This window comes from Lipophrys pholis (genome assembly GCF_963383615.2).
Source record: "Lipophrys pholis genome assembly, chromosome: 9".
NCBI lineage: Eukaryota > Metazoa > Chordata > Actinopteri > Blenniiformes > Blenniidae > Lipophrys > Lipophrys pholis.
In genome coordinates this window covers 9188879-9214583 of record NC_137639.1, presented here as the reverse complement: position 1 = coordinate 9214583, position 25705 = coordinate 9188879, and the positions used below count along the sequence as shown (strand labels likewise).

Genomic DNA, 25705 nt, shown 5'->3' with positions numbered 1-25705 from the left:
CAGAACTGGAATGCTGACTTAGCACATTCATATTGCTACGTATACTATTCCATTAAATGCATTATTTCAATTCCTGGATGACTAATGGGAAATATTTATGAGACACTTGCTGTACTTGTGTGTCAGCTCGGTCTCACTGAAGCAGGTGCAGTTAAGGATGTTGTTTTTTTTCCTTTTCCTAATCACCATCCATTACATGCAACAGACAAGCTGTTCTATACAGACCTGCTGTGGTATTTCCTCGGTGTGCTGTTAGCATTTTTTTTTTTTTACTTTTTTTTTCAGCTATGCGTTCTCGGTTTGCAGGGATCCAAACACAACACACAGCCATTGCCCCTGTCCGCTTGAAGGGAAATATAGGCAGAGTCGTTCTATCCTTGCACTCAGGATGTGTCACGCAAGGGCTTTATGACCCCCCCCCCCCCCCCTCCCCTGAAAGCAAATCACATGGTGCACCTTAAACACATTACAGCCTGGGCAAACGTTTCCTCTTACCGGTGCTCCGAGAGCCATGGGCACAGCCATTATTATTGGGCTCAAGAGCCAGCTGGTGAGGACAAATCCACTAGGATTCCTGCTCCCACCTCCTCCTCCTGACTCTTTGGCAGCCCTGCTCCATTCATTCGATTTTTATATGTGCCCACTGCCTAGTAGCAGCGTTACTACCGGTTTCAAGGGAAAATTAATCAAAAACAGGTCTTATTAAAGTATATTAAGACCATTTGAATTGGATGTAATGTGCTCAGTAAGGGCCCAGAAGGGTTGTATCTGAGCCATAGCTGACACTCGAGGCTTCTACGAGCGGGGATATGTTTGTTCTGCAGTGGAACTGCGCTCGCTTCCGGGGGAGTGGGGGCCATTCGCTTCAGCCAAGTGCTGCATTGTGGGTAAGCAGATTTTAAGTGGGTATGAATACAGCAGGGGGTAAAGGAGGGTTTCATTGTCCAGGAATGTTTATCCCCCCCCTCCCATACTCTGCCTTCATTCAGGGCCGGATTATGCAGCAGCATGATCCAGAAGCAACCTTTGCCTCCACTTGGAGGGTCTGCGTGGAAGAAATATTCATTCATACATCTACACACATGTACAAACAGTCGTTATCCTCCTAATAAGAAGCCAGCGTGATTGCTCCCTGCAGGCATGGCGAGTAGGTGGAAGTGGAGCTGCTGCACGGGGGGTGGGGGGGCGTTGTGCCGGGGCTGGAGCCAGTGATGCTCCCAGTTAGAGCGGCACAGTCATACAGACATCATCCTCTGAGCAGCAGATTTTATCGAGCAGTGTGTGGATTGTAGAAACGTGTTTAATCAACCCAGCTATAGGGGAGGTCTTGACCTCATGGTGGTGGTTCCCAGCGATGATTGTGTGTGTGTGTGTGTGTGTGTGTGTGTGTGTGTGTGTGTGTGTGTGTGTGTGTGTGTGTGTGTGTGTGTGTGTGTGTGTGTGTGTGTGTGTGTGTGTGTGTGTGAGTGAATGGCTCACAGCCTTTGCTTTGGAGTGTGACCTGCGGTGAAGCCTCGAGTTCACACTCCGCTCTCGACTGTTGCTGGTTGAAGTGATTAGCTGAAGAAAGTGATGACTAATCTGACAGTCTGAAACTATTGCAGTTGAGTGACATATTACTGAAAGTACGCACTATAATGTTACCCTCTGGATCTAATCAAGCGGGACCATTAACAGGAAGCTAAATACAGTATTACTCACCGGTCCGGCTGTAATTGATTCTCGATACACAAGCGTGTAAAATGTTTTGTAGGTTTCCGGCAGTACAATTGTGTTGCCTCACGTGGTCTATTAGAGTGCCTGTAATCGTGCTTCATTTAAAGAAAATTCTGTTGTTTGTGTTTTTGAATGGTGACAGTTTTTCGGCTGTTCTTCACTGTGATTCTGACTAAAACATCACAAAAACAGTGTCATTTTGTGGATCAGCTGCATTGGACTAACAACCTGTTCACCCATGACACACCATCTATCCTTTTGTTAACTCATACACTGATTTACACTCCTACCTCTTTTAGGCTTTCCCCATTGCGGTTGATCTATGATGAGAGACACATATTAATTGTAATTTTTTTATTTCTTTTTTTTGAGAGAGCTCTTCATTTCGATACAGAAGAGTTTTTTTGGTGGCCAAAAAGAGGTTATTTTAAGCAGGATAAAACGTCCATAGTTAAAAATTCTATCTTCATCTGTGTATTTGGTGATGAAAAATCAAGATTACTTTTTTTGGGGGGGAAATCACACATCAACGATGCATGTGGGAACAGAAATTCTGGCATGGCTCTGGTAAACACAAATACAAAAACAAGTACAAATCAAACACATCCATATATCGTGCAGATAAAAACTGAATAATAAATTCCTACAAGACTAACTAGCTAAAAAAATCCATCATGTTTCACAGTTTTTGGTTTTTCAAGAGAAATTTGCGGCACAAAGTAGCACACAGGTATTACATACTGGAATAAATAATTATTATGGAGAGATATTTTGTTATAGAGCTGATTTATGAATCATTACAAATGAGGCACACTTTATATATATATTAGAATTATCTGGAATCTCTGATTAAACGTCAAGTGTCATTCCAGTATTTTGAAGTTGGGCAGAGTGTCCTCTTCTTTAGAAATCAAAATGTGGTCACCCAAAGGTGTGATCCAAAGAGTTATCAAACCCTCTTGTCAAGGTTAATACCCAAACATGATTTTCTTTTTTGGCGGATAAAAATATGGTCACTTTACTTTTTATAAGTAAACAAACTACTTCCCGCCAAAATGTCTAATTTCCAAATACTACATGGTTTATTCACTGCTGATTGACTCTTCTCACATTGGATTACCTTTTCACCCATTTTATTAGTGGGCAAAGTCATCTAATGAAATAGAATTTGTGTTTAAATGCATGAAAGTCGGCACAGTCATGTCCACAGATGACATTTCCAAAGGAATTTGGTGAACCCATGGCCACAAGAGCCAAATAGTAACTGACATACAGTAATATCCTGACAATTAGGTCAGGATGAGTTTTCATGACGGCTGATATAATACTATCATCATGATATAATTTGACTTCAACATTTCGTCTCATATACTGTATGTTTTATGCTGCTGTGTTAACTGAAAACGATGATCACTTGACCACCCTGACTGAACCGTTTGAGTTTGCGTTTCAGTCGTTCGTCCGAGATTCAAACCTTTCCTTTTATTGCTATTCCTCTTCAACGCTATCCGCTCTGAGTGTTTGTTAATGAAGAAAAAAAAAACAACCAACGGCAGCAACTTCCTGTGAATTCCTTCGTCTCACCGCCCGAGAACTCCGGTTTGTTCTTAAAAACACTAGCATGAACATTTATGGAGCAAGTATACTGCAGTTCACCGATGAACAGGCCCCTAATTGCTGCCTGCCTGCCTGCCCGCCTGCATTGTGTTTTGTATGTGGCTATGAGTCAGATAAAGTAAACCACATGGTGTGTGTGTGTGTGTGTGTGTGTGTGTGTGTGTGTGTGTGTGTGTGTGTGTGTGTGTGTGTGTGTGTGTGTGTGTGTGTGTGTGTGTGTGTGTGTGTGTGTGTGTGTGTGTGTGTGTGTGTGTGTACACTCATTTACTATCTCCTTGTGTGGTTTGGCAGCGGCTCTGTTGTATGGGGGCGTTCAACGGGCATCCGTCTGGACGTGAGGCGGGCCTGGCATGGCGCTCAGCCCCCTGCAAGGCTGCGTGAGGGTGGGATCAGTGTCGGAGCCTGCCAGGCTCCAGACTAGTCTTTACGTGTATGACCGGGAGAGAAATGTGTGCTTCTGTATGTGCAGGAGCTCCTGTGTGTGAGGGGGATAGTTAAACTATAATCACACAAGCTTAAACGGTGACCACAGGTTGGCCATTGTTCCGCCTGTCACTTGCAATATGTTGACCTCTCTGTATGTTGTTTCACCATTCACAATTCTGTCACACGGTCTCTCTGAGGTTGTGTACACCCTTATCATTCCTTTGCTGATTTTACGCCAGACCGTGTATTCGACCTTTGTGGTCACTATAATTGCGAGGCGCGATCCAGCCATGCTGAAAGTAACACAATAGCAAGCACACCACCGTGGCCAGATGCCATACCTCCCTGTACAGTACTATAGTGCAAAACAAACCACCTCAGAGCCGGGCCTGTTTCGCACTTGCACAAAAGACCACCCCTGACAAAAAGCAGCCTTTCAAAATGTTATTTGTTGGAGGGTTTTACTTCCTAAACACAGCAGCATGAGGGTCTCCATGGTAACAATTATGAAGTTACTTCACAAAGCAACAATAGGAACAATAATTACACAATATCGTCCATTATGATGACATTTTACACTACGTTTCTACATCTGGTTCAGTTGGTCGAGTCTGTCATCTTCCAAATCTAAAGGGTGTGGTTTGATTACCCATTTTATTCTGGGCATATCTCAAAGTGTTTGTGGACAAGACATCAAATCCCCAAAGGATCTCCTAATGGTTGCCCTACCTTGTATGTCAGGTGGCATCAATCAGTGTGTGTGTGTGCATGAACGTGAATGTGATTGATTATGGAAAACATCTTGAGTCTGATTAAGCAGTGAAATTACTTAGAAAACATCATTTTTTTATATTGCTTATACAATGTTTGTAGTATATATTTTGAACCTTACAGTCTGCATGACCACCATAGGACCCCCAACCTCTGGAACTCCCACCCAACATCAGAAATATTAAATCACTGGAATCTTGTAGCTCTCATCTTAAAACTCATCTTTGTCCACAGCAATTACCTGTATCTCTAATCAATTCATTAATTAATTGAGCTAGTTAGCTGTTTGTTTATTTATTTACCTTTTTTAATGCTATATTTGCATGTTCATTGAACAATGACCTTGGGCGTCCTGAAAGATTAAATAAATATAATTCATTATTGTTATTATTATTATTATCTTAAGTTGTGAAGATATCAAATTCTATACTTCTGTCATATTACGTGTGTGTTTGTGGTGTATACAGCAATGTGATATATTTTCTTCCAACTTTTTTTGTATCTTATATTATTTATATACAGTCTTTTACTGTATACATATCTTGATATATTTTTTTTTTTTTTGACCTTTCTATTTTTTGCGCACTATCTCTCTTTGCTTACGAATAATTTGGAATTTTCCCGTCTGTGGGACTGATAAAGTATATCTCATCAAACCTCGAAATGTCCATTTTATCCTTTCACTCTACATTCGACAGTGTTGACAGCTTAGGAACTTGACAGAAAATCGCGAGTGGGGGTGGGGGATAGGGATGGGGTTGATGGCGGGGGGGCCTTGCCAATCATAAAGTTGACAAATGAATCAGATCAGATCGTTACCACCTCCAGAGGGTGTACAAAAGTAAACACGATATCACATGAATTAAATTGCTACAAGGAAGACAGCATGTTTTGAGGTAGTCTTGAACTGTGTATGTGTTTTGTACGGATGTATTCACTGTTCAGTCTCCAATCACATTATTATCGAGCCTCCCAGGCTGGCAGTGGAAATATAGTCTAACATCATAGGTTTAAACATGAACTATATCAGCTCAGTGATTTGTTCTTCTCTTCTGTCGCGGTATGCAATGAGTTATCAAAACCATCTTTTCAAATGTCGTTTCTCTCCTGGTCGCCTTTCTGTTACTCGGAAGAAAATCCAACTTTTTGCCACTAATTTGTTTTTATTTCTGCAGCATTTACGTCACATTTGGTCACAAGTTTGTACTAACAGTTGATTTGAAGGTTAAAATGATGAAATGTAGACCTCTACCACTCTCTTTTTCTCATACGTTCAAAGGAAATAATCATTTATAGACCTATGCCTGAACGAAATGTATCAAATAAAATACAAAGTCTCTGCATTTGGTTTAGTTTTCACTCAATCAGTGGTTTCTTTGGTTCTGAGTGCTGCTTGTCGTTAACAGAAACAAAGGATGTGTTCACACTTACACATTTGGTCTTATTGAAAATAATCCTCAGATGGTTGGGACACCAGTGAGGTCCATTTGAGCTGCAGCCCATGATAACTGGGCTGCATAATCAGTTCATTGCGATTAATGGGAACAACAAATGAATTCCTGATGCCTTTTTTGATTCCTTCATTCAGTTTATAGGCTGTCAATGGATTCTTAGAACTAGTGGAGGAATATAAAATTGGTGCTCTAAAAACCTTCATTGTGAACATTTGTTCATTATTACGGAAGAGTTTTAGGGCCACTGAAGAAAAAAAAAATTCGGAGGCTAAAAAAAAAAATAATAATCTTTCGTGGCCCCAGAAAAAGTCGAAAATCAAAGTCGAGATTTTTTTTTCGGAGGCAAAGAAAAAAAAAAACCCTTCGTGGCCCCAGAAAAAGTCGAAAATCAAAGTCGAGATTTTAAATTTTTTACAGAGAGACGTCTATCCATCCCTCATCATTTGCCCGTAGATGTGAATTCACATTAAATCACTTAATTGTGACTATATCGGGTTGCTTACTGCTTATGGACGTGTGATTTTACACAGGATTTCCTTGATTAATAAGAACATATTTAAACAAGCAGCCCGGGATCCGTGCCTTTGTCCTTTGTACTCGACGAACTTCCGCGACGGAACCAGGCAGCAGGCTGCTCTGTCTCTTCTAGTCCTGATACTGATGATAACGGCACCGTGTTTATGAGCTACATTCTGTCTGAAGCGTCTTTTCATCACTTCATTAAACCGCCTGATATGCATTTTGAGGAAACAGTCACACGCGCTGGCAAGTGGATGGACGGACTTTTTTTTTCCACCGTGAAAAAAAAAAATCTCGACTTTGATTTCCGACTTTTTCTGGGGCCACGAAGGTTTTTTTTTTTTGTAGCCTCCGATTTTTTTTTTTTCTTCAGTGGCCCTAAAACTCTTCCGTACAGTATACACTGCAGGTATTTGAAGTAAAAAGAATTGGTCAATTGTTTTACCTTTCCAGCTAGAAAACACAATAAATTGTAAGAAAAACCAAAATACTTTGTAAACCAAAAAATTGTGTTTGTTACTCACATTTATTTTCAAAGCATTGCAGGTATCAAGACAAACACATGGATCAAAAACTATTTAAAAAAAAAGAAAAACCTTGTATGATGAAATTTAAACATTTGACAACCAGTCAGCGGTTAGATGTTGAAATGGTTAGATTTCACTTCCCAATGTAAGTAATGACAGTAAATATTCAGTGGTTGTTGGAGCAGGAATCCTCAGAATTTACAGCAAAGTCCACAGACGCCCGGTGTGCAGCAGCCACAGCAAATACGACACTTGGCGGCACGTTTCTGCCTCGTGTTGTACAGAGTCTGTGTGAAAGAGGAGAGACATCAGCAGGGCTCATCTCATGGATAAAAAGCTTGAACTATTTGATCAAACTCATTTCTCCAAGCTCCTCACCTTCCATGAGTCCACTGATGTCTCCTCAGCTGCAGCTTGAACATCAATACTGATTGGCTCCTCCTGCTCCTGCTCCTGTCAATCAAATGATTATAATATGAAGCACATTGCAGCTTTGAAATATTCAGTTATTACTTCAAAATGGGTTAAATTCTACTGCTTACCTCTGTGAATTGGACACAAGAGGTTTGCTGAACACAAATAAATGTGAGCACGACTGCCACTGCAACTGCAACACTGAATGTCTTCATCCTGAAGCAAGTAGAGTTCTCCTGATCGAGACGACTGGTTTTGCTTTTTGGAGATCTTCTGTCAGATGTTGCAGTGAGCAGAAGCTGCTGGTATTTATACTCACTTTGAGCCACTCTTGCATCATCAGTCACTGTACCTGCTTACGGGAATATCCTTGCAACACGTTGTATTCCAATCACTGCTCTGGGTTCCAGGTGGGAAATTCCCAAGGAATGGGACAATTTGTAGTTGTGCACTTATTTGACATTTACTTAACATGAGCTGTTGCTGATCATTTCAACAAAAACAAATCAATATTCCAAACCCATGTCTTCTCATATTCAGAAAATAACACACAATGTTTTTGGGACCTTGTTATTCATCCTATTGCTTTTACTTTCTCTTCTTGCTTTTTTTTGGGAGTGGACAAAAGCTATTTCACAATCAATGCAACATTGTCATACACAAACAGTCTCCTCTAGACAACTGGTGGGTCTGAAAAATGTCCTAATGAAATATTTTTTACATGTGAATCCATCCATCCATTTTCTTCCGCTTATCCATTTCCATGAATATTTTCATTTATAATTTTTTTTAATTTCAACAACTGTATTGATCCCCTTGGGGCACTTTTTGACCGAATGACCACCGTTAACAGCCACACAGAGTAGCGCTCAGGGTGGAGCCCGTGGGGGCTGAGGGTCTTGCTCAGGGTCCCACGGTGCAGGTTTTTTTTTATAAAAAAACAGTAATTAACACAATGGTGAAAATATAAAAGATAACAGAGCTGGAAAGGACATCATTCATACCAATAACCATTAAAACCTTCATAAGAACAAAGTTCTTCAGTCTCACATTTCTTAAGTCTCTGCTTGCTCCTCAAATATTTCAAAGTGAAAAAGTGAGCGAGAAAATGTCCCCTCCACTTTATCCACGCTCCCTAACATAAAGCCATAATTAACCAGAGCAATCAGACATTTGTGACGTCCACCAATGGTTGACCTGGACTCAGAAATTGAGTGAAAGTCTTTCATGTAGTTTTGACGTAATCCTTAAACACCTATAAAATGAAATCCTGATCGAGGGTTGGGCTTTAATGGAATCTTCCAAGGCCTAATGTCTATCTCTGGTGAAAATTTCAACAACATCCGTGCAGAAGTTTTAACAGAATATTGCTTACAAACAGATAAATATATGCCGAGGATTTTATTACATCCTTGGTGGGTGTAATGACAAGAATGTTGGACAACTGCAGTAAAATGAAGAACCACTGCAGGTTTTGCTGTGCCATCAGGGTTCAATCAAAGACAGACTGTCAGAGCTGCCGTGTGTTTTCACACATTGAACAACATCAGAACGGATCATATTGGGTAGATAAATATATTTTTATTTCAAAAAAAATTTTTCTCATGGATGACATTATCTTGGTTCCCAACTCGCACTGGATCACCACAAATATGGTTGGTACTGTTTCAGCCACCAGCCGTCACTGTCTGACAGCGTCAACCAAAGTCTTGCTTCTCTTGTTTGGTCTGGTTGAAATGGACCCTTGTACGTTTTCAGCATGAGTTTGACCCAGTTAGTCTAATTTCCACTGTGCAGTATTTCCTGTACGATATGGTCTGTTATGGCAAAGCCTATCCAGACCCAACTCTGTTGTTTGGTCCCCCCAAAGAGAGTACATTTAAAATGTAGGCGGGGAGGTTGTGAGTGGCCGGGTAATGACGCAGGTATGAGATATCATCATGCGACAGTGAAAATTGCAGGACCAGCACAAATTTATAAAAGTATATGGCCAATGAGCGACTTCAATATTGCTGCTTGTTGAGAGTGATGATTCGTCACTACCAATCAGCAGACAGCTGCGTTGCAGCTCGTTCGTATCGGACCGGTTACGTAGTGCTAGGTACCTCAAAAGAGGGGTGACGAAAAATGGTAACACTTGAGTACGGTTCTTCAAGTACCATCCACAACCTTTGTCAGTGGAAACACACATAATCCTGTACCATTCCAAACCATACCAGCACATACTGGCCCGTGGAAACGGGGCTTCATTTTTTACTATGAATGCTGCTAAAGTCACTGTGGTCTGTACCAAACAAACGGACTGAATGCATTTGTAAAACAGGTCTCTGAATACAGACAAACATACTCTGAAGTTTGACTGATGTGTTAATTTAGCTCAGACCAAGCAAAGTTTGTCGCTGGTGAAAAGTATACCACAGCAATCATTCATGCACTGTGTTGCATTTAGTTAACATTTGAAGTTTACTTGCAGAATGTGTTTTGTTGACATATATTGGTCTGAAATGAAAAATGTTTGCGTGAGCGCGCTGATCAGGATTAGAGAAACATTGAAAAACATGTTTCATATTTCTTTCTTAGAATTGACATTTATTTAAGATACACTTCAGATATTAAATAGAACAAAGGGATGATACATTCACATCCATGTCTCATTAGAAAATCCAGCATGAACCAACCTTACATTTTAAAACGAGTCAGTACAGTTCATACAGTTATATTTAATGTAACAACTGCAGTAAAGTAATGACAGTAGATATTCTGAAGTCGTTGGAGCAGGAATCCTCAGAATTTACAGCAAAGTCCACAGACGCCCGGTGTGCAGCAGCCACAGCAAATACGACACTTGGCGGCACGTTTCTGCCTCGTGTTGTACAGAGTCTGTGTGAAAGAGGAGAGACATCAGCAGGGCTCATCTCATGGATAAAAAGCTTGAACTATTTGATCAAACTCATTTCTCCAAGTTCCTCACCTTCCATGAGTCCACGGATGTCTCCTCAGCTGCAGCTTGAACATCAATACTGATTGGCTCCTCCAGCTCCTGCTCCTGTCAATCAAATGATTATAATATGAAGCACATTGCAGCTTTGAAATATTCAGTTATTACTTCAAAATGGGTTCAATTCTACTGCTTACCTCTGTGAATTGGACACAAGAGGTTTGCTGAACACAAATAAATGTGAGCACGACTGCCACTGCAACTGCAACACTGAATGTCTTCATCCTGAAGCAAGTAGAGTTCTCCTGATCGAGACGACTGGTTTTGCTTTTTGGAGATCTTCTGTCAGATGTTGCAGTGAGCAGAAGCTGCTGGTATTTATACTCACTTTGAGCCACTCTTGCTTCATCAGTCACTGTACCTGCTTACGGGAATACCCTTGCAACACGTTGTATTCCAATCACTGCTCTGGGTTCCAGGTGGGAAATTCCCAAGGAATGGGACAATTTGTAGTTGTGCACTTATTTGACATTTACTTAACATGAGCTGTTGCTGATCATTTCAACAAAAACAAATCAATATTGCGAACCTATGTCTCCTCATATTCAGAAAATAACACACAATGGTTTTGGGACCTTGTTATTCATCCTATTGCTTTTACTTTCTCTTCTTGCTTTTTTTTGGGAGTGGACAAAAGCTATTTCACAATCAATGCAACATTGTCATACACAAACAGTCTCCTCTAGACAACTGGTGGGTCTGTAAAATGTCCTAATGAAATATTCATTACATGTGAATCCATCCATCCATTTTCTCCAGCTTATCCATTTCCGTGAATATTTTTATTTATTATTAATTTTTTATTTCAACAACTGTATTGATCCCCTTGGGGCACTTTTTGACCGAATGACCACCGTTAACAGCCACACAGAGTAGCGCTCAGGGTGGAGCCCGTGGAGGCTGAGGGTCTTGCTCAGGGTCCCACGGTGCAGGTTTTTTTTGTAAAAAACAGTAATTAACACAATGGTGAAACTATAAAAGATAACAGAGCTGGAAAGGACATCATTCATACCAATAACCATTAAAACCTTCATAAGAACAAAGTTCTTCAGTCTCACATTTCTTAAGTCTCTGCTTGCTCCTCAAATATTTCAAAGTGAAAAAGTGAGAGAGAAAATGTCCCCTCCTCTTCATCCATGCTCCCGGACATAAAGCCAAAATTAACCAGAGCAATCAGAGATTTGTGACGTCCACCAAAGGTTGACCTGGACTAAGAAATTTAGTGAAAATCTTTCATGTAGTTTTGACGTAATCCTTAAAAGCCTACAAAATGAAATCCTGATCGAGGGTTGGGCTTTGATGGGATCTTCCACAGCCTAATGTCTATCTCTGGTGAAAATTTCAACAACATCCATGCAGAAGTTTTAACAGAATAATGCTTACAAACAGATAAATACATGCCGATGATTTTATTACTTCCGTGGTGGGTGTAATGACAAGAACTTTGGACAACTGCAGTAAAATGAAGAACCACTGCAGGTTTTGCTGTGCCATCAGGGTTCAATCAAAGAGAGCATGTCAGAGCTGCAGTGTGTTTTCACACATTGAACAACATCAGAACGGATCATATTAGGGAGATAAATGTATTTTTATTTCAAAAAAATTATTTCTCATGGATGAAATTATCTTGGTTCCCAACTCGCACTGGATCACCTCAAATATGGTTGGTACTGTTTCAGCCACCAGCCGTCACTGTCTGACGGTGTCAACCAAAGTCTTGCTTCTCTTGTTTGGTCTGGTTGAAATGGACCCTTGTACGTTTTCAGCATGAGTTTGACCCAGTTAGTCTAGTTTCCACTGTGCAGTATTTCCTGTACGATACGGTCTGTTATGGCAAAGCCTATCCAGACCCAACTCTCTTTGGGGGGACCAAACAACAGAGTACATTTAAAATGTAGGCGGGGTTGTTGTGAGCGGCCGCGTAATGACGCAGGTATGTGACGGCATCATGCGACAGTGAACATTGCAGGACCAACACAAATATATAAAATGATATGGCCAATGAGTTACTTCAATATTGCTGCTTGTTGAGAGTGATGATTCGTCACTACCAATCAGCAGACAGCTGCGTTTCAGCTCATTCGTATCAGACCGGTTCCGTAGTGCTAGCTACCTCAACAGAGGGGTGATGAAAAATGGTAACCCTTGAGTACGGTTCTTCAGGTACCATCCACAACCTTTGTCAGTGGAAACACACATAATCCTGTACCATACCAAACCATACCAGCACATACTGCCCCGTGGAAACGGGGCTTCATTTTTTACTATGAATGCTGCTAAAGTCACTGTGGTCTGTACCAAACAAACGGACTGAATGCATTTGTAAAACAGGTCTCTGAATACAGACAAACGTACTCTGAAGTTTGACTGATGGGTTAATTTAGCTCAGACCAAGCAAAGTTTGGCGCTGGTGAAAAGTATACCACAGCAATCATTCATGCACTGTGTTGCATTTAGTTAACATTTGAAGTTTACTTGCAGAATGTGTTTTGTTGACATATATTGGTTTGAAATGAAAAATGTTTGCGTGAGCGCGCTGATCAGGATTAGAGAAACATTGAAAAACATGTTTCATATTTCTTTCTTAGAATTGACATTTATTTAAGATACACTTCAGATATTAAATAGAACAAAGGGATGATACATTCACATCCGTCTCATTAGAAAATCCAGCATGAACCAACCTTACATTTTAAAACGAGTCTATACAGTTCATACAGTTATATTTAATGTAACAACTGCAGTAAAGTAATGACAGTAGATATTCTGCAGTCAGTGGAGCAGGAATCCTCAGAATTTACAGCAAAGTCCACAGACGCCCGGTGTGCAGCAGCCACAGCAAATACGACACTTGGCGGCACGTTTCTGCCTCGTGTTGTACAGAGTCTGTGTGAAAGAGGAGAGACATCAGCAGGGCTCATCTCATGGATAAAAAGCTTGAACTATTTGATCAAACTCATTTCTCCAAGTTCCTCACCTTCCATGAGTCCACGGATGTCTCCTCAGCTGCAGCTTGAACATCAATACTGATTGGCTCCTCCAGCTCCTGCTCCTGTCAATCAAATGATTATAATATGAAGCACATTGCAGCTTTGAAATATTCAGTTATTACTTCAAAATGGGTTCAATTCTACTGCTTACCTCTGTGAATTGGACACAAGAGGTTTGCTGAACACAAATAAATGTGAGCACGACTGCCACTGCAACTGCAACACTGAATGTCTTCATCCTGAAGCAAGTAGAGTTCTCCTGATCGAGATGACTGGTTTTGCTTTTTGGAGATCTTCTGTCAGATGTTGCAGTGAGCAGAAGCTGCTGGTATTTATACTCACTTTGAGCCACTCTTGCTTCATCAGTCACTGTACCTGCTTACGGGAATACCCTTGCAACACGTCGTATTCCCATCACTGCTCTGGGTTCCAGGTGGGAAATTCCCAAGGAAAAGAGGCCTTTCTTTGTTGTGTGCATGTTTATCACAGTTTTCAAACATTAACTGAGAATGAAGTTATTACCTTGCTGTTGTTTAGATTTACGACGCTATCATGCCATATCATTTTATTTGCTATGAGTGATCAGTTCCTCCAAAAATAGATTATTTACCATCACAATTAAAACAGCTACCATCCATTTTTCATGATGCTTTATCCAGTTGGGGGCTGTGGGGCGGTGGAGTGAATCACACGATAAGTCCTGAACCGGTCACCAGTCCATCACAGGACAAAGAGCGTAAAACCCCACAGTATCTTCAGAGGCTTATTTTCCCTGATTATAAAAATTTAAATTCTTGTTTTTTGTTCTTTGCCACATGAGCCACTTCAGTAGTTTTTACACTCCTGCTGTCATTGAACACAAAAATAAATTTCCATTAATTCTCAAATTGAAGTTTTAATCTTGTTTAATGTGTTATGGTGATAGTGAAGATTCAGCTGATTGATTTGAAGCCTTCTTTTCTGAAACATGTTGCAGGGAAACAAAGTATAGCAAGTAATTTAACAAATAATAGTCACAGTGGCTTGCTGTGTATCATGACTTGCTTCTTTTTCCGCATTGTGTTTAATTTCATGTCTGCTTCTGTCCTGGTTCTCTGTTTGATCGTGTTTCATGTTTTGTACGGCTGCTGCTTTGTCCTTGTTCATGTTTCATGTTGTGTTTTGAGTTGTTGCTGAGGTCCTACATGTTCCCCCAGCCCCCGAGGTTTCAAGTATTTCCTGCTCAGCCCTTCATGTGTTAATATTCACTTTGATGGCTTTTTTTACCTACAACTCATTCCTTGTGACTAATTTCTCTGTTGACTCAATTTTTTTTTTTTTTAAATGAAGTCTTGTCGACTCAGCAAAATACTGAAAATATAAACTCATCCTCTGAGACCTAGACTCTTGGATTGAAATGAATACCTTGTCCAGTGTTTTGCTGTTACGCCACAAGGTTCAATCAACGAGAGCATGTCAGGGCTGCAGTGTGTTTACACATCCTGAACAACATCAGATTAGATCATGTTTGGTGGATGAATGTACACACACTAACAGCCAGCAATGATCAATCTGTTATCAGACAGTAAAGATTACACTCATCAATTGTAGGCCTCCACTTTAAAAGTTATCTATAAATTGAACCAGAAATCACATATTAGATTGCTCTTATTGAAAAATGGATAAATACATCCTTATGGGGTTAAATCCCAGGAAGTTTTCACTGAATCAGCAGTAATTTGTTGTAGAAGTAATGTTGCACAATATTCATGAAAGCAGCTGCTCTGCATGCGTTTTATTTGCATATTTTGATCTGAAGTTCAAAATGTTCCTGTGAGAGAGTTGGATTAGATTGTTAAACAGCACCCACCTTGAACTAAAATAGTTCAAGTTTCTTTGTTTTTGGTTGATTGCAGATGTTTGATTTAGGTTTAACCTGACTGATAGTTCTCTTCAATGTTGATGGACTGACTATTTGAGAGTACTGAAGTTTATGAAATATCATGGTGTTTGAAAAAATGTCAAAAGATTTTTGATTTTGAAAAACACAAACTCAAATATATTGCTGCTACACATATTTATTTATTATACATTGCAAGAATGGATCAAAAGCTCAAACGAGCCAGCATGATTTCACAACTAGTCAATACAATTCAAACCGTTAAATTTCACTTCACAATGTAAGTAATGACAGTAGATATTCAGTGGTTGTTGGAGCAGGAATCCTCAAAATTTACAGCAAAGTCCACAGACGCCCGGTGTGCAGCAGCCACAGCAAATACGACACTTGGCGGCACGTTTCTGCCTCGTGTTGTACAGAGTCTGTGTGAAAGAGGAGAGACATCAGCAGGGCTCATCTCATGGATAAAAAGCTTGAACTATTTGATCAAACTCATTTCTCCAAGCTCCTCACCTTCCATGAGTCCACTGATGTCTCCTCAGCTGCAGCTTGAACATCAATACTGATTGGCTCCTCCAGCTCCTGCTCCTGTCAATCAAATGATTATAATATGAAGCACATTGCAGCTTTGAAATATTCAGTTATTACTTCAAAATGGGTTCAATTCTACTGCTTACCTCTGTGAATTGGACACAAGAGGTTTGCTGAACACAAATAAATGTGAGCACGACTGCCACTGCAACTGCAACACTGAATGTCTTCATCCTGAAGCAAGTAGAGTTCTCCTGATCGAGACGACTGGTTTTGCTTTTTGGAGATCTTCTGTCAGATGTTGCAGTGAGCAGAAGCTGCTGGTATTTATACTCACTTTGAGCCACTCTTGCTTCATCAGTCACTGTACCTGCTTACGGGAATACCCTTGCAACATGTCGTATTCCCATCACTGCTCTGGGTTCCAGGTGGGAAATTCCCAAGGAATGGGACAATTTGTAGTTGTGCACTTATTTGACATTTACTTAACATGAGCTGTTGCTGATCATTTCAACAAAAACAAATCAATATTCCAAACCCATGTCTCCTCATATTCAGAAAATAACACACAATGTTTTTGGGACCTTGTTATTCATCCTATTGCTTTTACTTTCTCTTCTTGCTTTTTTTTGGGAGTGGACAAAAGCTATTTCACAATCAATGCAACATTATCATACACAAACAGTCTCCTCTAGACAACTGGTGGGTCTGAAAAATGTCCTAATGAAATATTCATTACATGTGAATCCATCCATCCATTTTCTCCCGCTTATCCATTTCCATGAATATTTTTATTTATTATTATTTTTAATTTCAACAACAGTATTGATCCCCTTGGGGCACTTTTTGACCGAATGACCACCGTTAACAGCCACACAGAGTCGCGCTCAGGGTGGAGCCCGTGGGGGCTGAGGGTCTTGCTCAGGGTCCCACGGTGCATGTTTTTTTTATAAAAAAACAGTAATTAACACAATGGTGAAAATATAAAAGATAACAGAGCTGGAAAGGACATCATTCATACCAATAACTATTAAAACCTTCATAAGAACAAAGTTCTTCAGTCTCACATTTCTTAAGTCTCTGCTTGCTCCTCAAATATTTCAAAGTGAAAAAGTGAGCGAGAAAATGTCCCCTCCACTTCATTTACGCTCCCCAACATAAAGCCATAATTAACCAGAGCAATCAGAGATTTGTGACGTCCACCAAAGGTTGACCTGGACTAAGAAATTTAGTGAAAGTCTTTCATGTAGTTTTGACGTAATCCTTAAAAGCCTATAAAATGAAATCCTGATAGAGGGTTGGACTTTAATGGGATCTTCCACGGCCTAATGTCTATCTCTGGTGAAAATTTTAACAACATCCGTGCAGAAGTTTTAACAGAATAATGCTTACAAACAGATAAATATATGCTGATGATTTTATTATGTCCTTGGTGGGCGTAATGACAAGAACGTTGGACAACTGCAGTAAAATGAAGAACCACTGCAGGTTTTGCTGTGCCATCAGGGTTCAATCAAAGAGAGACTGTCAGAGCTGCAGTGTGTTTTCACACATTGAACAACATCAGAACGGATCATATTAGGTAGATAAATGTATTTTTATTTCAAAAAAATTATTTCTCATGGATGAAATTATCTTGGTTCCCAACTCGCACTGGATCACCACAAATATGGTTGGTACTGTTTCAGCCACCAGCCGTCACTGTCTGACAGCGTCAACCAAAGTCTTGCTTCTCTTGTTTGGTCTGGTTGAAATGGACCCTTGTACGTTTTCAGCATGAGTTTGACCCAGTTAGTCTAGTTTCCACTGTGCAGTATTTCCTGTACGATACGGTCTGTTATTGCAAAGCCTATCCAGACCCAACTCTCTTTGGGGGGACCAAACAACAGAGTACATTTAAAATGTAGGCGGGGAGGCTGTGAGCGGCCGCGTAATGACGCAGGTATGTGACGCTGCGTTTCAGCTCATTCGTATCGGACCGGTTCCGTAGTGCTAGCTACCTCAACAGAGGGGTGATGAAAAATGGTAACCCTTGAGTACGGTTCTTCAGGTACCATCCACAACCTTTGTCAGTGGAAACACACATAATCCTGTACCATACCAAACCATACCAGCACATACTGCACAGTGGAAACGGGGCTTCATTTTTTACTATGAATGCTGCTAAAGTCACTGTGGTCTGTACCAAACAAACGGACTGAATGCATTTGTAAAACAGGTCTCTGAATACAGACAAACATACTCTGAAGTTTGACTGATGGGTTAATTTAGCTCAGACCAAGCAAAGTTTGGCGCTGGTGAAAAGTATACCACAGCAATCATTCATGCACTGTGTTGCATTTAGTTAACATTTGAAGTTTACTTGCAGAATGTGTTTGGTTGACATATATTGGTCTGAAATGAAAAATGTTTGCCTGAGCGCGCTGATCAGGATTAGAGAAACATTGAAAAACATGTTTCATATTTCTTTCTTAGAATTGACATTTATTTAAGATACACTTCAGATATTAAATAGAACAAAGGCATGATACATTCACATCCATGTCTCATTAGAAAATCCAGCATGAACCAACCTTACATTTTAAAACGAGTCTATACAGTTCATACAGTTATATTTAATGTAACAACTGCAGTAAAGTAATGACAGTAGATATTCTGCAGTCAGTGGAGCAGGAATCCTCAGAATTTACAGCAAAGTCCACAGACGCCCGGTGTGCAGCAGCCACAGCAAATACGACACTTGGCGGCACGTTTCTGCCTCGTGTTGTACAGAGTCTGTGTGAAAGAGGAGAGACATCAGCAGGGCTCATCTCATGGATAAAAAGCTTGAACTATTTGATCAAACTCATTTCTCCAAGTTCCTCACCTTCCATGAGTCCACGGATGTCTCCTCAGCTGCAGCTTGAACATCAATACTGATTGGCTCCTCCAGCTCCTGCTCCTGTCAATCAAATGATTATAATATGAAGCACATTGCAGCTTTGAAATATTCAGTTATTACTTCAAAATGGGTTCAATTCTACTGCTTACCTCTGTGAATTGGACACAAGAGGTTTGCTGAACACAAATAAATGTGAGCACGACTGCCACTGCAACTGCAACACTGAATGTCTTCATCCTGAAGCAAGTAGAGTTCTCCTGATCGAGATGACTGGTTTTGCTTTTTGGAGATCTTCTGTCAGATGTTGCAGTGAGCAGAAGCTGCTGGTATTTATACTCACTTTGAGCCACTCTTGCTTCATCGGTCACTGTACCTGCTTACGGGAATATCCTTGCAACACGTCGTATTCCCATCACTGCTCTGGGTTCCAGGTGGGAAATTCCCAAGGAGAAGAGGCCTTTCTTTGTTGTGTGCATGTTTATCACAGTTTTCAAACATTAACTGAGAATGAAGTTATTACCTTGCTGTTGTTTAGATTTACGACGCTATCATGCCATATCATTTTATTTGCTATGAGTGATCAGTTCCTCCAAAAATAGATTATTTACCATCACAATTAAAACAGCTACCATCCATTTTTCATGATGCTTTATCCAGTTGGGGGCTGTGGGGTGGTGGATTGAATCACACAATAAGTCCTGAACCGGTCACCAGTCCATCACAGGACAAAGAGCGTAAAACCCCACAGTATCTTCAGAGGCTTATTTTCCCTGATTATAAAAATTTAAATTCTTGTTTTTTGTTCTTTGCCACATGAGACACTTCAGTAGTTTTTACACTCCTGCTGTCATTGAACACAAAAATAAATTTCCATTAATTCTCAAATTGAAGTTTTAATCTTGTTTAATGTGTTATGGTGATAGTGAAGATTCAGCTGATTGATTTGAAGCCTTCTTTTCTGAAACATGTTGCAGGGAAACAAAGTATAGCAAGTAATTTAACAAATAATAGTCACAGTGTCTTGCTGTGTATCATGACTTGCTTCTTTTTCCGCATTGTGTTTAATTTCATGTCTGCTTCTGTCCTGGTTCTCTGTTTGATCGTGTTTCATGTTTTGTACGGCTGCTGCTTTGTCCTTGTTCATGTTTCATGTTGTGTTTTGAGTTGTTGCTGAGGTCCTACATGTTCCCCCAGCCCCCGAGGTTTCAAGTATTTCCTGCTCAGCCCTTCATGTGTTAATATTCACTTTGATGGCTTTTTTTACCTACAACTCATTCCTTGTGACTAATTTCTCTGTTGACTCAATTTTTTTTTTTTTTAAATGAAGTCTTGTCGACTCAGCAAAATACTGAAAATATAAACTCATCCTCTGAGACCTAGACTCTTGGATTGAAATGAATACCTTGTAACGGCCCTTGGGTTTGAAAGAACAAGACGCTGGAGTCTCGACTGATGCTTCTCATTGCTCCTTTTATTTCGCAGTTGAGCATAGCTGAGCACCGTGAAAACTATAAGACAGTACAAAATACAAGTTATTTAATTAAATATTCTCATACAGTGCAAACAATTCATAAACATACTTTATTTAACCATTTCAATTGTATAAAACCAGACACAAATAACTGTCGATTATTTAATATTGAATAAATAAATGGAGTAAATAAATGCAACAACTGTATTTAAAGATGAGACGACACAACCCGCTTCACCTGCAGTAAGAGGTCAAATAAGACACTGCATTACGTACCTCATTCCGCGCACCAAGGGCGTTAGAAAAAATAAAGGAATCTCTCATAGTGTAGGGGACTTGTCTTGGACTTGTAGATGCACCACGACTTGTAGATGCACCACTTCACGAATCACGCTGCCTCTGAGCGCACTGCTCTTGTCTGACAGCTCGCTCTGGCGGCTCGCTCTGGCAGCTCCTCCCATTCCTTTCCATACCAGGAAAAAATGCCGCTCGACACCCCCTTTATTCTGCCTGCACAGGTAAGAGTGCCGCTGGGTCCTAAACCCCATGCCGTTTAGGCGCTCCGACAAGGAATCCTGATGCCCAGTGGAAGCTACAGGTAACTGCAGGGATGAGTTGTCTCAAACACACAGAATTAATTGTCCAAATAACATCCAATATGAAACCAGTGCCCACAACTCCCAACAAGTGAGCCGAGGGTCAGTCACACTCCCACCAAATCCCATCACAAACCTCCACTCTAACTTCTGTGGGATTTCTGCCCATTGCTCCTGAACGCTTAAGACCGGTTACATGACCCGTCAATTACTCTCAAGGAGGAGCACTAATCTCTGGATGGGTCGCTCCATTACAGAACATTTAGATGGATACTCTTGACCCTTTGTCGTTTTCTGTACCCCAGTTTTAATCTTGACTCGACGGACTAACCCATCGCTGTCTGGGAAGGCTTCAACTACTCGAGCTAGCTGCCATCGATTCCTTGGGAGGTGATCGTCACTAACAATGACAATGTCGTTGACCCGCAAATTACATCGTGGTACATGCCATTTTTGTCGAGTAGAGATATTTCACTCAGGCGCTTGAGAGTGTCAAGGTTGTTGCTGGCTTGGGTCACTGACACAAGGACTGTCTTGACTTCAGGATCGCCAGTGAGCAGCTCTGATGTGAGATGGGGTTTTAGATGGATTTCTTGTTCCCAGAGAAATTTTGGGCCAGAGAACCAGTTGGAACTAGGGATTTGTGTTGCATAAAGGCCCCTGGAAGCATGATCAGCTGGGTTTTCGGTTGTATCGATATAATGCCATTGACTGATGTTGGTGTTGTCTCTGATCAGCTGAACCCGGTTTGTGACGAACACATGGAATCTCCGTGTTTCATTGTTGATGTATCCTAACACTACTTGAGAATCTGTCCAAAAGCTCTCTGTCGATTTCCATGTTCAACTCATGTCTCAGCATGACGCTAAGTTTAGTCGCAACCACTGCAGCTGTGAGCTCCAACCTTGGGATGCTTGTCAGCTTTGTTGGTGCCACTCTGGCCTTTGCTGCCACGAGACTGCAGTGAACATTGTCATTGTCATCCTTATACCTAAGATATGAGCATACACCATACCCCTTGGTACTGGCATCAGAGAAGTGGTGTAGTTTAGTTTGAACCAAGTTGCTGAAATTGTGCAGGTGATAGCATCTTGGGATTCTTATGTCCTTCAACTTCTCAAGACCCATCCTCCACTCTTCCCACTCTGCTCTCAAATCCTTTGGCATTGGGTCATCCCATCCTAAGCCCCTGTGGCACAGCTCCTGGAGTATGGATTTCACGATCAGGATAAAGGGGGCAACAAACCCAAGGGGGTCGTACAAGGAGGAAACGACTGACAGAATACCACGGCGGGTGAGGGGCCGATCCTTGGGGTTAATATTGAAGGTGAAGCAGTCTTGGTTGATCAGCCATTGAATACCAAGAGCATGTTCTGCAGGAATCGCTTCCATCATCAGATTAAGAGGCTCGAGAGTTGTGGCTTGTTCTGAGGGGGGCACACAATTAAGGACTTCCTTGTGGCTCGAGTTGAACTTGTGAAGGCGCAACCCTCCTCTTTTACACAAATCCTTTGCTTCAGTTATCTGTGTCTTAGCCTCTTCAACAGATCGCACGCTAGTCAGCCCATCATCGACATAAAAGTTTTTCTGAATGAAGGCAGACGCTGCTGGGTGTTCGACAGCATGTTCTCGTGCCAGGTGTTTTAAACCGAAACTAGCACATCCAGGAGATGAGGCCGCCCCAAAGAGGTGGACAGCCATCCAGTATTCTTGTGGTTCATTTTCCAATTCTCCATGTTCCCACCATAGAAATCTCGGGTAATTGCGGCATGTTTGGGCAACAGGAAACCGATGGAACATTTTTTCTATATTGCAAATTATGGCCACGGTCTCCTTTCTAAAACTACAGAGGACTCCCACCAGTGAGTTGATTAGGTCTGGTCCGGTTAGCAACTTGTCTTTCAAAGAGAGGCCGTGAAACCGTGCAGAGCAGTCAAAAACAACTCTCAGTTTCTCTGCCAACTCTGCGTCGCCCTTGCTGATCATCTCTTCCATACACGTCTTGTAGTGATCGTAATACAGTCCATTTGTCTTTAACTTTCTTTTCAGACACTGCAGACGAAGAACGGCTAGTCTCTTATTATTTGGGAGTTTCAGTGGATTGTTGTTCTTAAAAGGGAGGGGCATCTCAAGGTGTCCATCTTCCCTTTGTCTGATGTTGCTACTGAGAAACTGTATGAAGTGGACATCATCTTGGGAGACATGTTTATCTTCATAAGTCCTTTCATTGAAATCCAACTCTAAGATTTTTAGAGTGTCTGTCACTGCTGGAGTTGGAATTTCTTTTACTGTGACGCGATGTACAAAACTCTGACTTTCCTGCCTGTCCAAAAAAGGATTAGATGAGCCGATGATACTCCACCCAAGTTCAGTGCGTTGTGCAAATGGTTCATCCTCTCCCCCTGTTACGACTTCCAGTGGAGCCAGCGCTGATGGGCAGTCGTAACCAATTAGCAATCCGACTTCACAGTCCTGAAGCGGGGCCATTTTTTCCGTCAGATGCTTGAGGTGAGGCCACTGTGATGCTGTCTTTCTTGATGGGATGTAGGATTTGTCCACTGGAATAAAACTCCGCGTGTAGGCTTGTCTTACTTTGAGGCGTTTTACAGAATGGAGTCCCCGGATTTGTAGGCCTTGAATGCTGTTGCTTGCTGTAATCGTGTTTGTTGTTGTCATGGTGCTGAGCTTCAGCATAATTGGCTGAGGATCAACATTCAAGTGTTTGAGCAGGTCTTCAAGGATAAACGTTGAATCGCTTTGCGTGTCAAGTAGTGCGTATGTGAGGACTTCCTTCTGTGGCTCTTGTACTGAAGACACCAGAACTGGCACTATACTGGAGGTAGCTGGGGCATGCTGAATGGATGCGTGGAATACGGCGCTGTGAACTCCGTCGCCTCTGTGGATAATTGTGGGGCCTGAGTCGGCCTCAGTTGCTTCAACTGGCCTTGGTCTCCCTTCATCGTGCAGGCACGTTGGGTGTCGACGATTGCATGAGGCACAGGTATGTCGACGTTTACAGTTCTTGATCACATGTCCCTTCCTCAAACACCCAAAACAAAGGCGCTCATCCCGGATGAAAGCTCTCTTTTCTTCCAAGGTCTTTGAAATAAAGGTGGGGCATCTGGCAATGCCATGTGTCTCCTCCTTACAAGCCAAACATAGTGGCCTGACTTGATCTATTAAGGTGGCTTGCATCTCTCGGTTGGAATTCTTAGGTTGGGTATATGTATTTAGAGTTCTTACCCTCCTAAGTGGCCTTTCCTCTTCTGTGTTCATACTTATGAGGAGTGGAGAGGTTATCGGGTTGCAGGCTATCCGAGCTTCTCTATTTAAGAACAATGAGAACCGTTCAAGGTCTGGATAATTACCCGACCCATCCAACTCATCTGTGACAATTCTGCTCCATTTCCGCACAACCCACTCTGGTAACTTTTTTAACAACTTGTAATTTTCTTCGCAATCATTTAGGATCGCCAGGCCCTTGATGTGCGTAATAGCCTCTACACACCCTCGTAGGAAGTCTGCGAACTCTCGCAGTGCGATGGGGTCTCTTGCACCGATTTTAGGCCATTTGGTGAGCCTGTCTCGAAATGCTTTCTGCATGACAAAAGGATCCCCGAATCTCTCCTGTAAGATCTTCCAGGCCCCGGTGTAGGCGTCCTCCGAGTTCCTATAAAAGAATCCTTCTACAGCCTTGTATGCATCTCCAGTGAGGTAAGTTTTCAAATAAAACATTTTTTCACTCGCAGGGAGGGGTTTCTGGTCAATAAGGGTCATGAACGATGTTTTCCAGTCAACAAACTTCATAGGGTTTCCATCAAAGATTGTCGGTTCAGGGACTGGTAAACGGCTCACACTTAATGAACTTGCCAAGGCTTGGGCTAAATTTGTAGCATCAAAGGCCGTCATCGCTCCCAAAGGTGCTGGTTGAGGTTGGAATGAATGGGCATTTGGGTTAAATGGAGTTACGTATTCAGTTCCTGGGTGTTTAACCTCTACTTCTCTGAAATCACTCTCGGGGTTTTCATAAACTCTCACTCGAGCAGCTGCTACCTGGATTTCCTTTTCTGCCTTCAGCTGTTCTAGCTTTGTTCGCTCTTCTTCTAATTTTGATCGTCTCTCCAGCCTTTTCTGCTCAAAGTCTGCCACCAACCTTGCCTCTTCAAGTTTAAATTCGTTTTCCAGTTTAAGGAGCTGTGATTGTTGAACCTGAATGTCCTTCATCGCCTTTGCTCTTTCACGAGTGGCTGCGAGTTCCGCTTCTGCATCCAGTTTTTTACTAGAGCTACTGGAAAGTAGGCTGGAGGAGTCCGATTCTTGTCGTGCTTCTGAGACTACCGTCTCTGTGTCTGTGAGCCCAAAGACTGACCCATATTGTTCTTTGTTTAAAATGATTCTCACTCTTTCCTTTTCAAATCTCTCGTTATATTTTTCAATCGCTTCTCGTCGTTTATTAACCAATTTAACCGTCTCTTCAGTCAGCATGGCACAAGTGTCCATTCTGGCAACAATCTCTGGAGTGGTGGACTGGTTGCGTAAGAGGGATTCATAATGGTCTCGTACCAAATCGTATTTCCTGCTAATTTCCTTTTCGATTTTAACGAGATCGTCTGGTGAGCAGGCTGACTTCAGTGCTGTTCTACACCCCTTTGCTTCATGTTTCCAAGAATTGTAGTCTTTATTAAAAGCCTGTTTTCTATCTTTGACAGTCTGCTCGCGTATCTCCTTAGCCTTGTGAGTTAACGTTCTGTGACGAGGACTTTTTATCTCTTGTTGTATGTCTAAAGATTCACTGGTTTCGGCATTGAGTGACATGGTGTGATTTGTAACTTTAATGCGCTTAGTTTGAATATGCGCCTACTGTACTTTATTTGCTTACTGAGGCTCTAAATACGGCAGAGCAATAAAACAAAAC

The 25705-nt window shown here is 41.5% G+C and overlaps 5 protein-coding genes across 5 annotated transcripts; all 5 read right to left on the bottom strand.

Moving 5' to 3' along the window:
- Positions 1 to 7221: 7221 nt before the first annotated feature.
- On the bottom strand, positions 7222 to 7720 carry LOC308114156 (hepcidin-like; the record flags this gene model as incomplete). The annotated part of the gene is made up of 3 exons (XM_080470835.1): positions 7573 to 7720; positions 7409 to 7483; positions 7222 to 7317 (listed from the first exon to the last, which is right to left on the bottom strand). Exons 1-3 carry the CDS (start codon positions 7657 to 7659, stop codon positions 7222 to 7224), a joined length of 258 nt encoding a protein of 85 aa, XP_080326961.1. The 5' UTR covers positions 7660 to 7720.
- Positions 7721 to 10228: 2508 nt separating this feature from the next.
- Positions 10229 to 10705, bottom strand: LOC308114923 (hepcidin-like; the record flags this gene model as incomplete). The annotated part of the gene is made up of 3 exons (XM_080472190.1): positions 10580 to 10705; positions 10416 to 10490; positions 10229 to 10324 (listed from the first exon to the last, which is right to left on the bottom strand). The coding sequence occupies exons 1-3, from the start codon at positions 10664 to 10666 to the stop codon at positions 10229 to 10231; spliced, it is 258 nt and encodes an 85-aa protein (XP_080328316.1). The 5' UTR covers positions 10667 to 10705.
- Positions 10706 to 13232: 2527 nt separating this feature from the next.
- On the bottom strand, positions 13233 to 13679 carry LOC308114971 (hepcidin-like; the record flags this gene model as incomplete). Its single annotated transcript, XM_080472246.1, has 3 exons — positions 13584 to 13679; positions 13420 to 13494; positions 13233 to 13328 (listed from the first exon to the last, which is right to left on the bottom strand). Exons 1-3 carry the CDS (start codon positions 13668 to 13670, stop codon positions 13233 to 13235), a joined length of 258 nt encoding a protein of 85 aa, XP_080328372.1. The 5' UTR covers positions 13671 to 13679.
- Positions 13680 to 15597: 1918 nt separating this feature from the next.
- LOC308114693 (hepcidin-like) lies at positions 15598 to 16122 on the bottom strand. Its single transcript, XM_080471783.1, has 3 exons — positions 15989 to 16122; positions 15825 to 15899; positions 15598 to 15733 (listed from the first exon to the last, which is right to left on the bottom strand). Exons 1-3 carry the CDS (start codon positions 16073 to 16075, stop codon positions 15638 to 15640), a joined length of 258 nt encoding a protein of 85 aa, XP_080327909.1. The 5' UTR covers positions 16076 to 16122; the 3' UTR covers positions 15598 to 15637.
- Positions 16123 to 18521: 2399 nt separating this feature from the next.
- On the bottom strand, positions 18522 to 18968 carry LOC308114924 (hepcidin-like; the record flags this gene model as incomplete). The annotated part of the gene is made up of 3 exons (XM_080472191.1): positions 18873 to 18968; positions 18709 to 18783; positions 18522 to 18617 (listed from the first exon to the last, which is right to left on the bottom strand). The coding sequence occupies exons 1-3, from the start codon at positions 18957 to 18959 to the stop codon at positions 18522 to 18524; spliced, it is 258 nt and encodes an 85-aa protein (XP_080328317.1). The 5' UTR covers positions 18960 to 18968.
- Positions 18969 to 25705: the final 6737 nt, after the last annotated feature.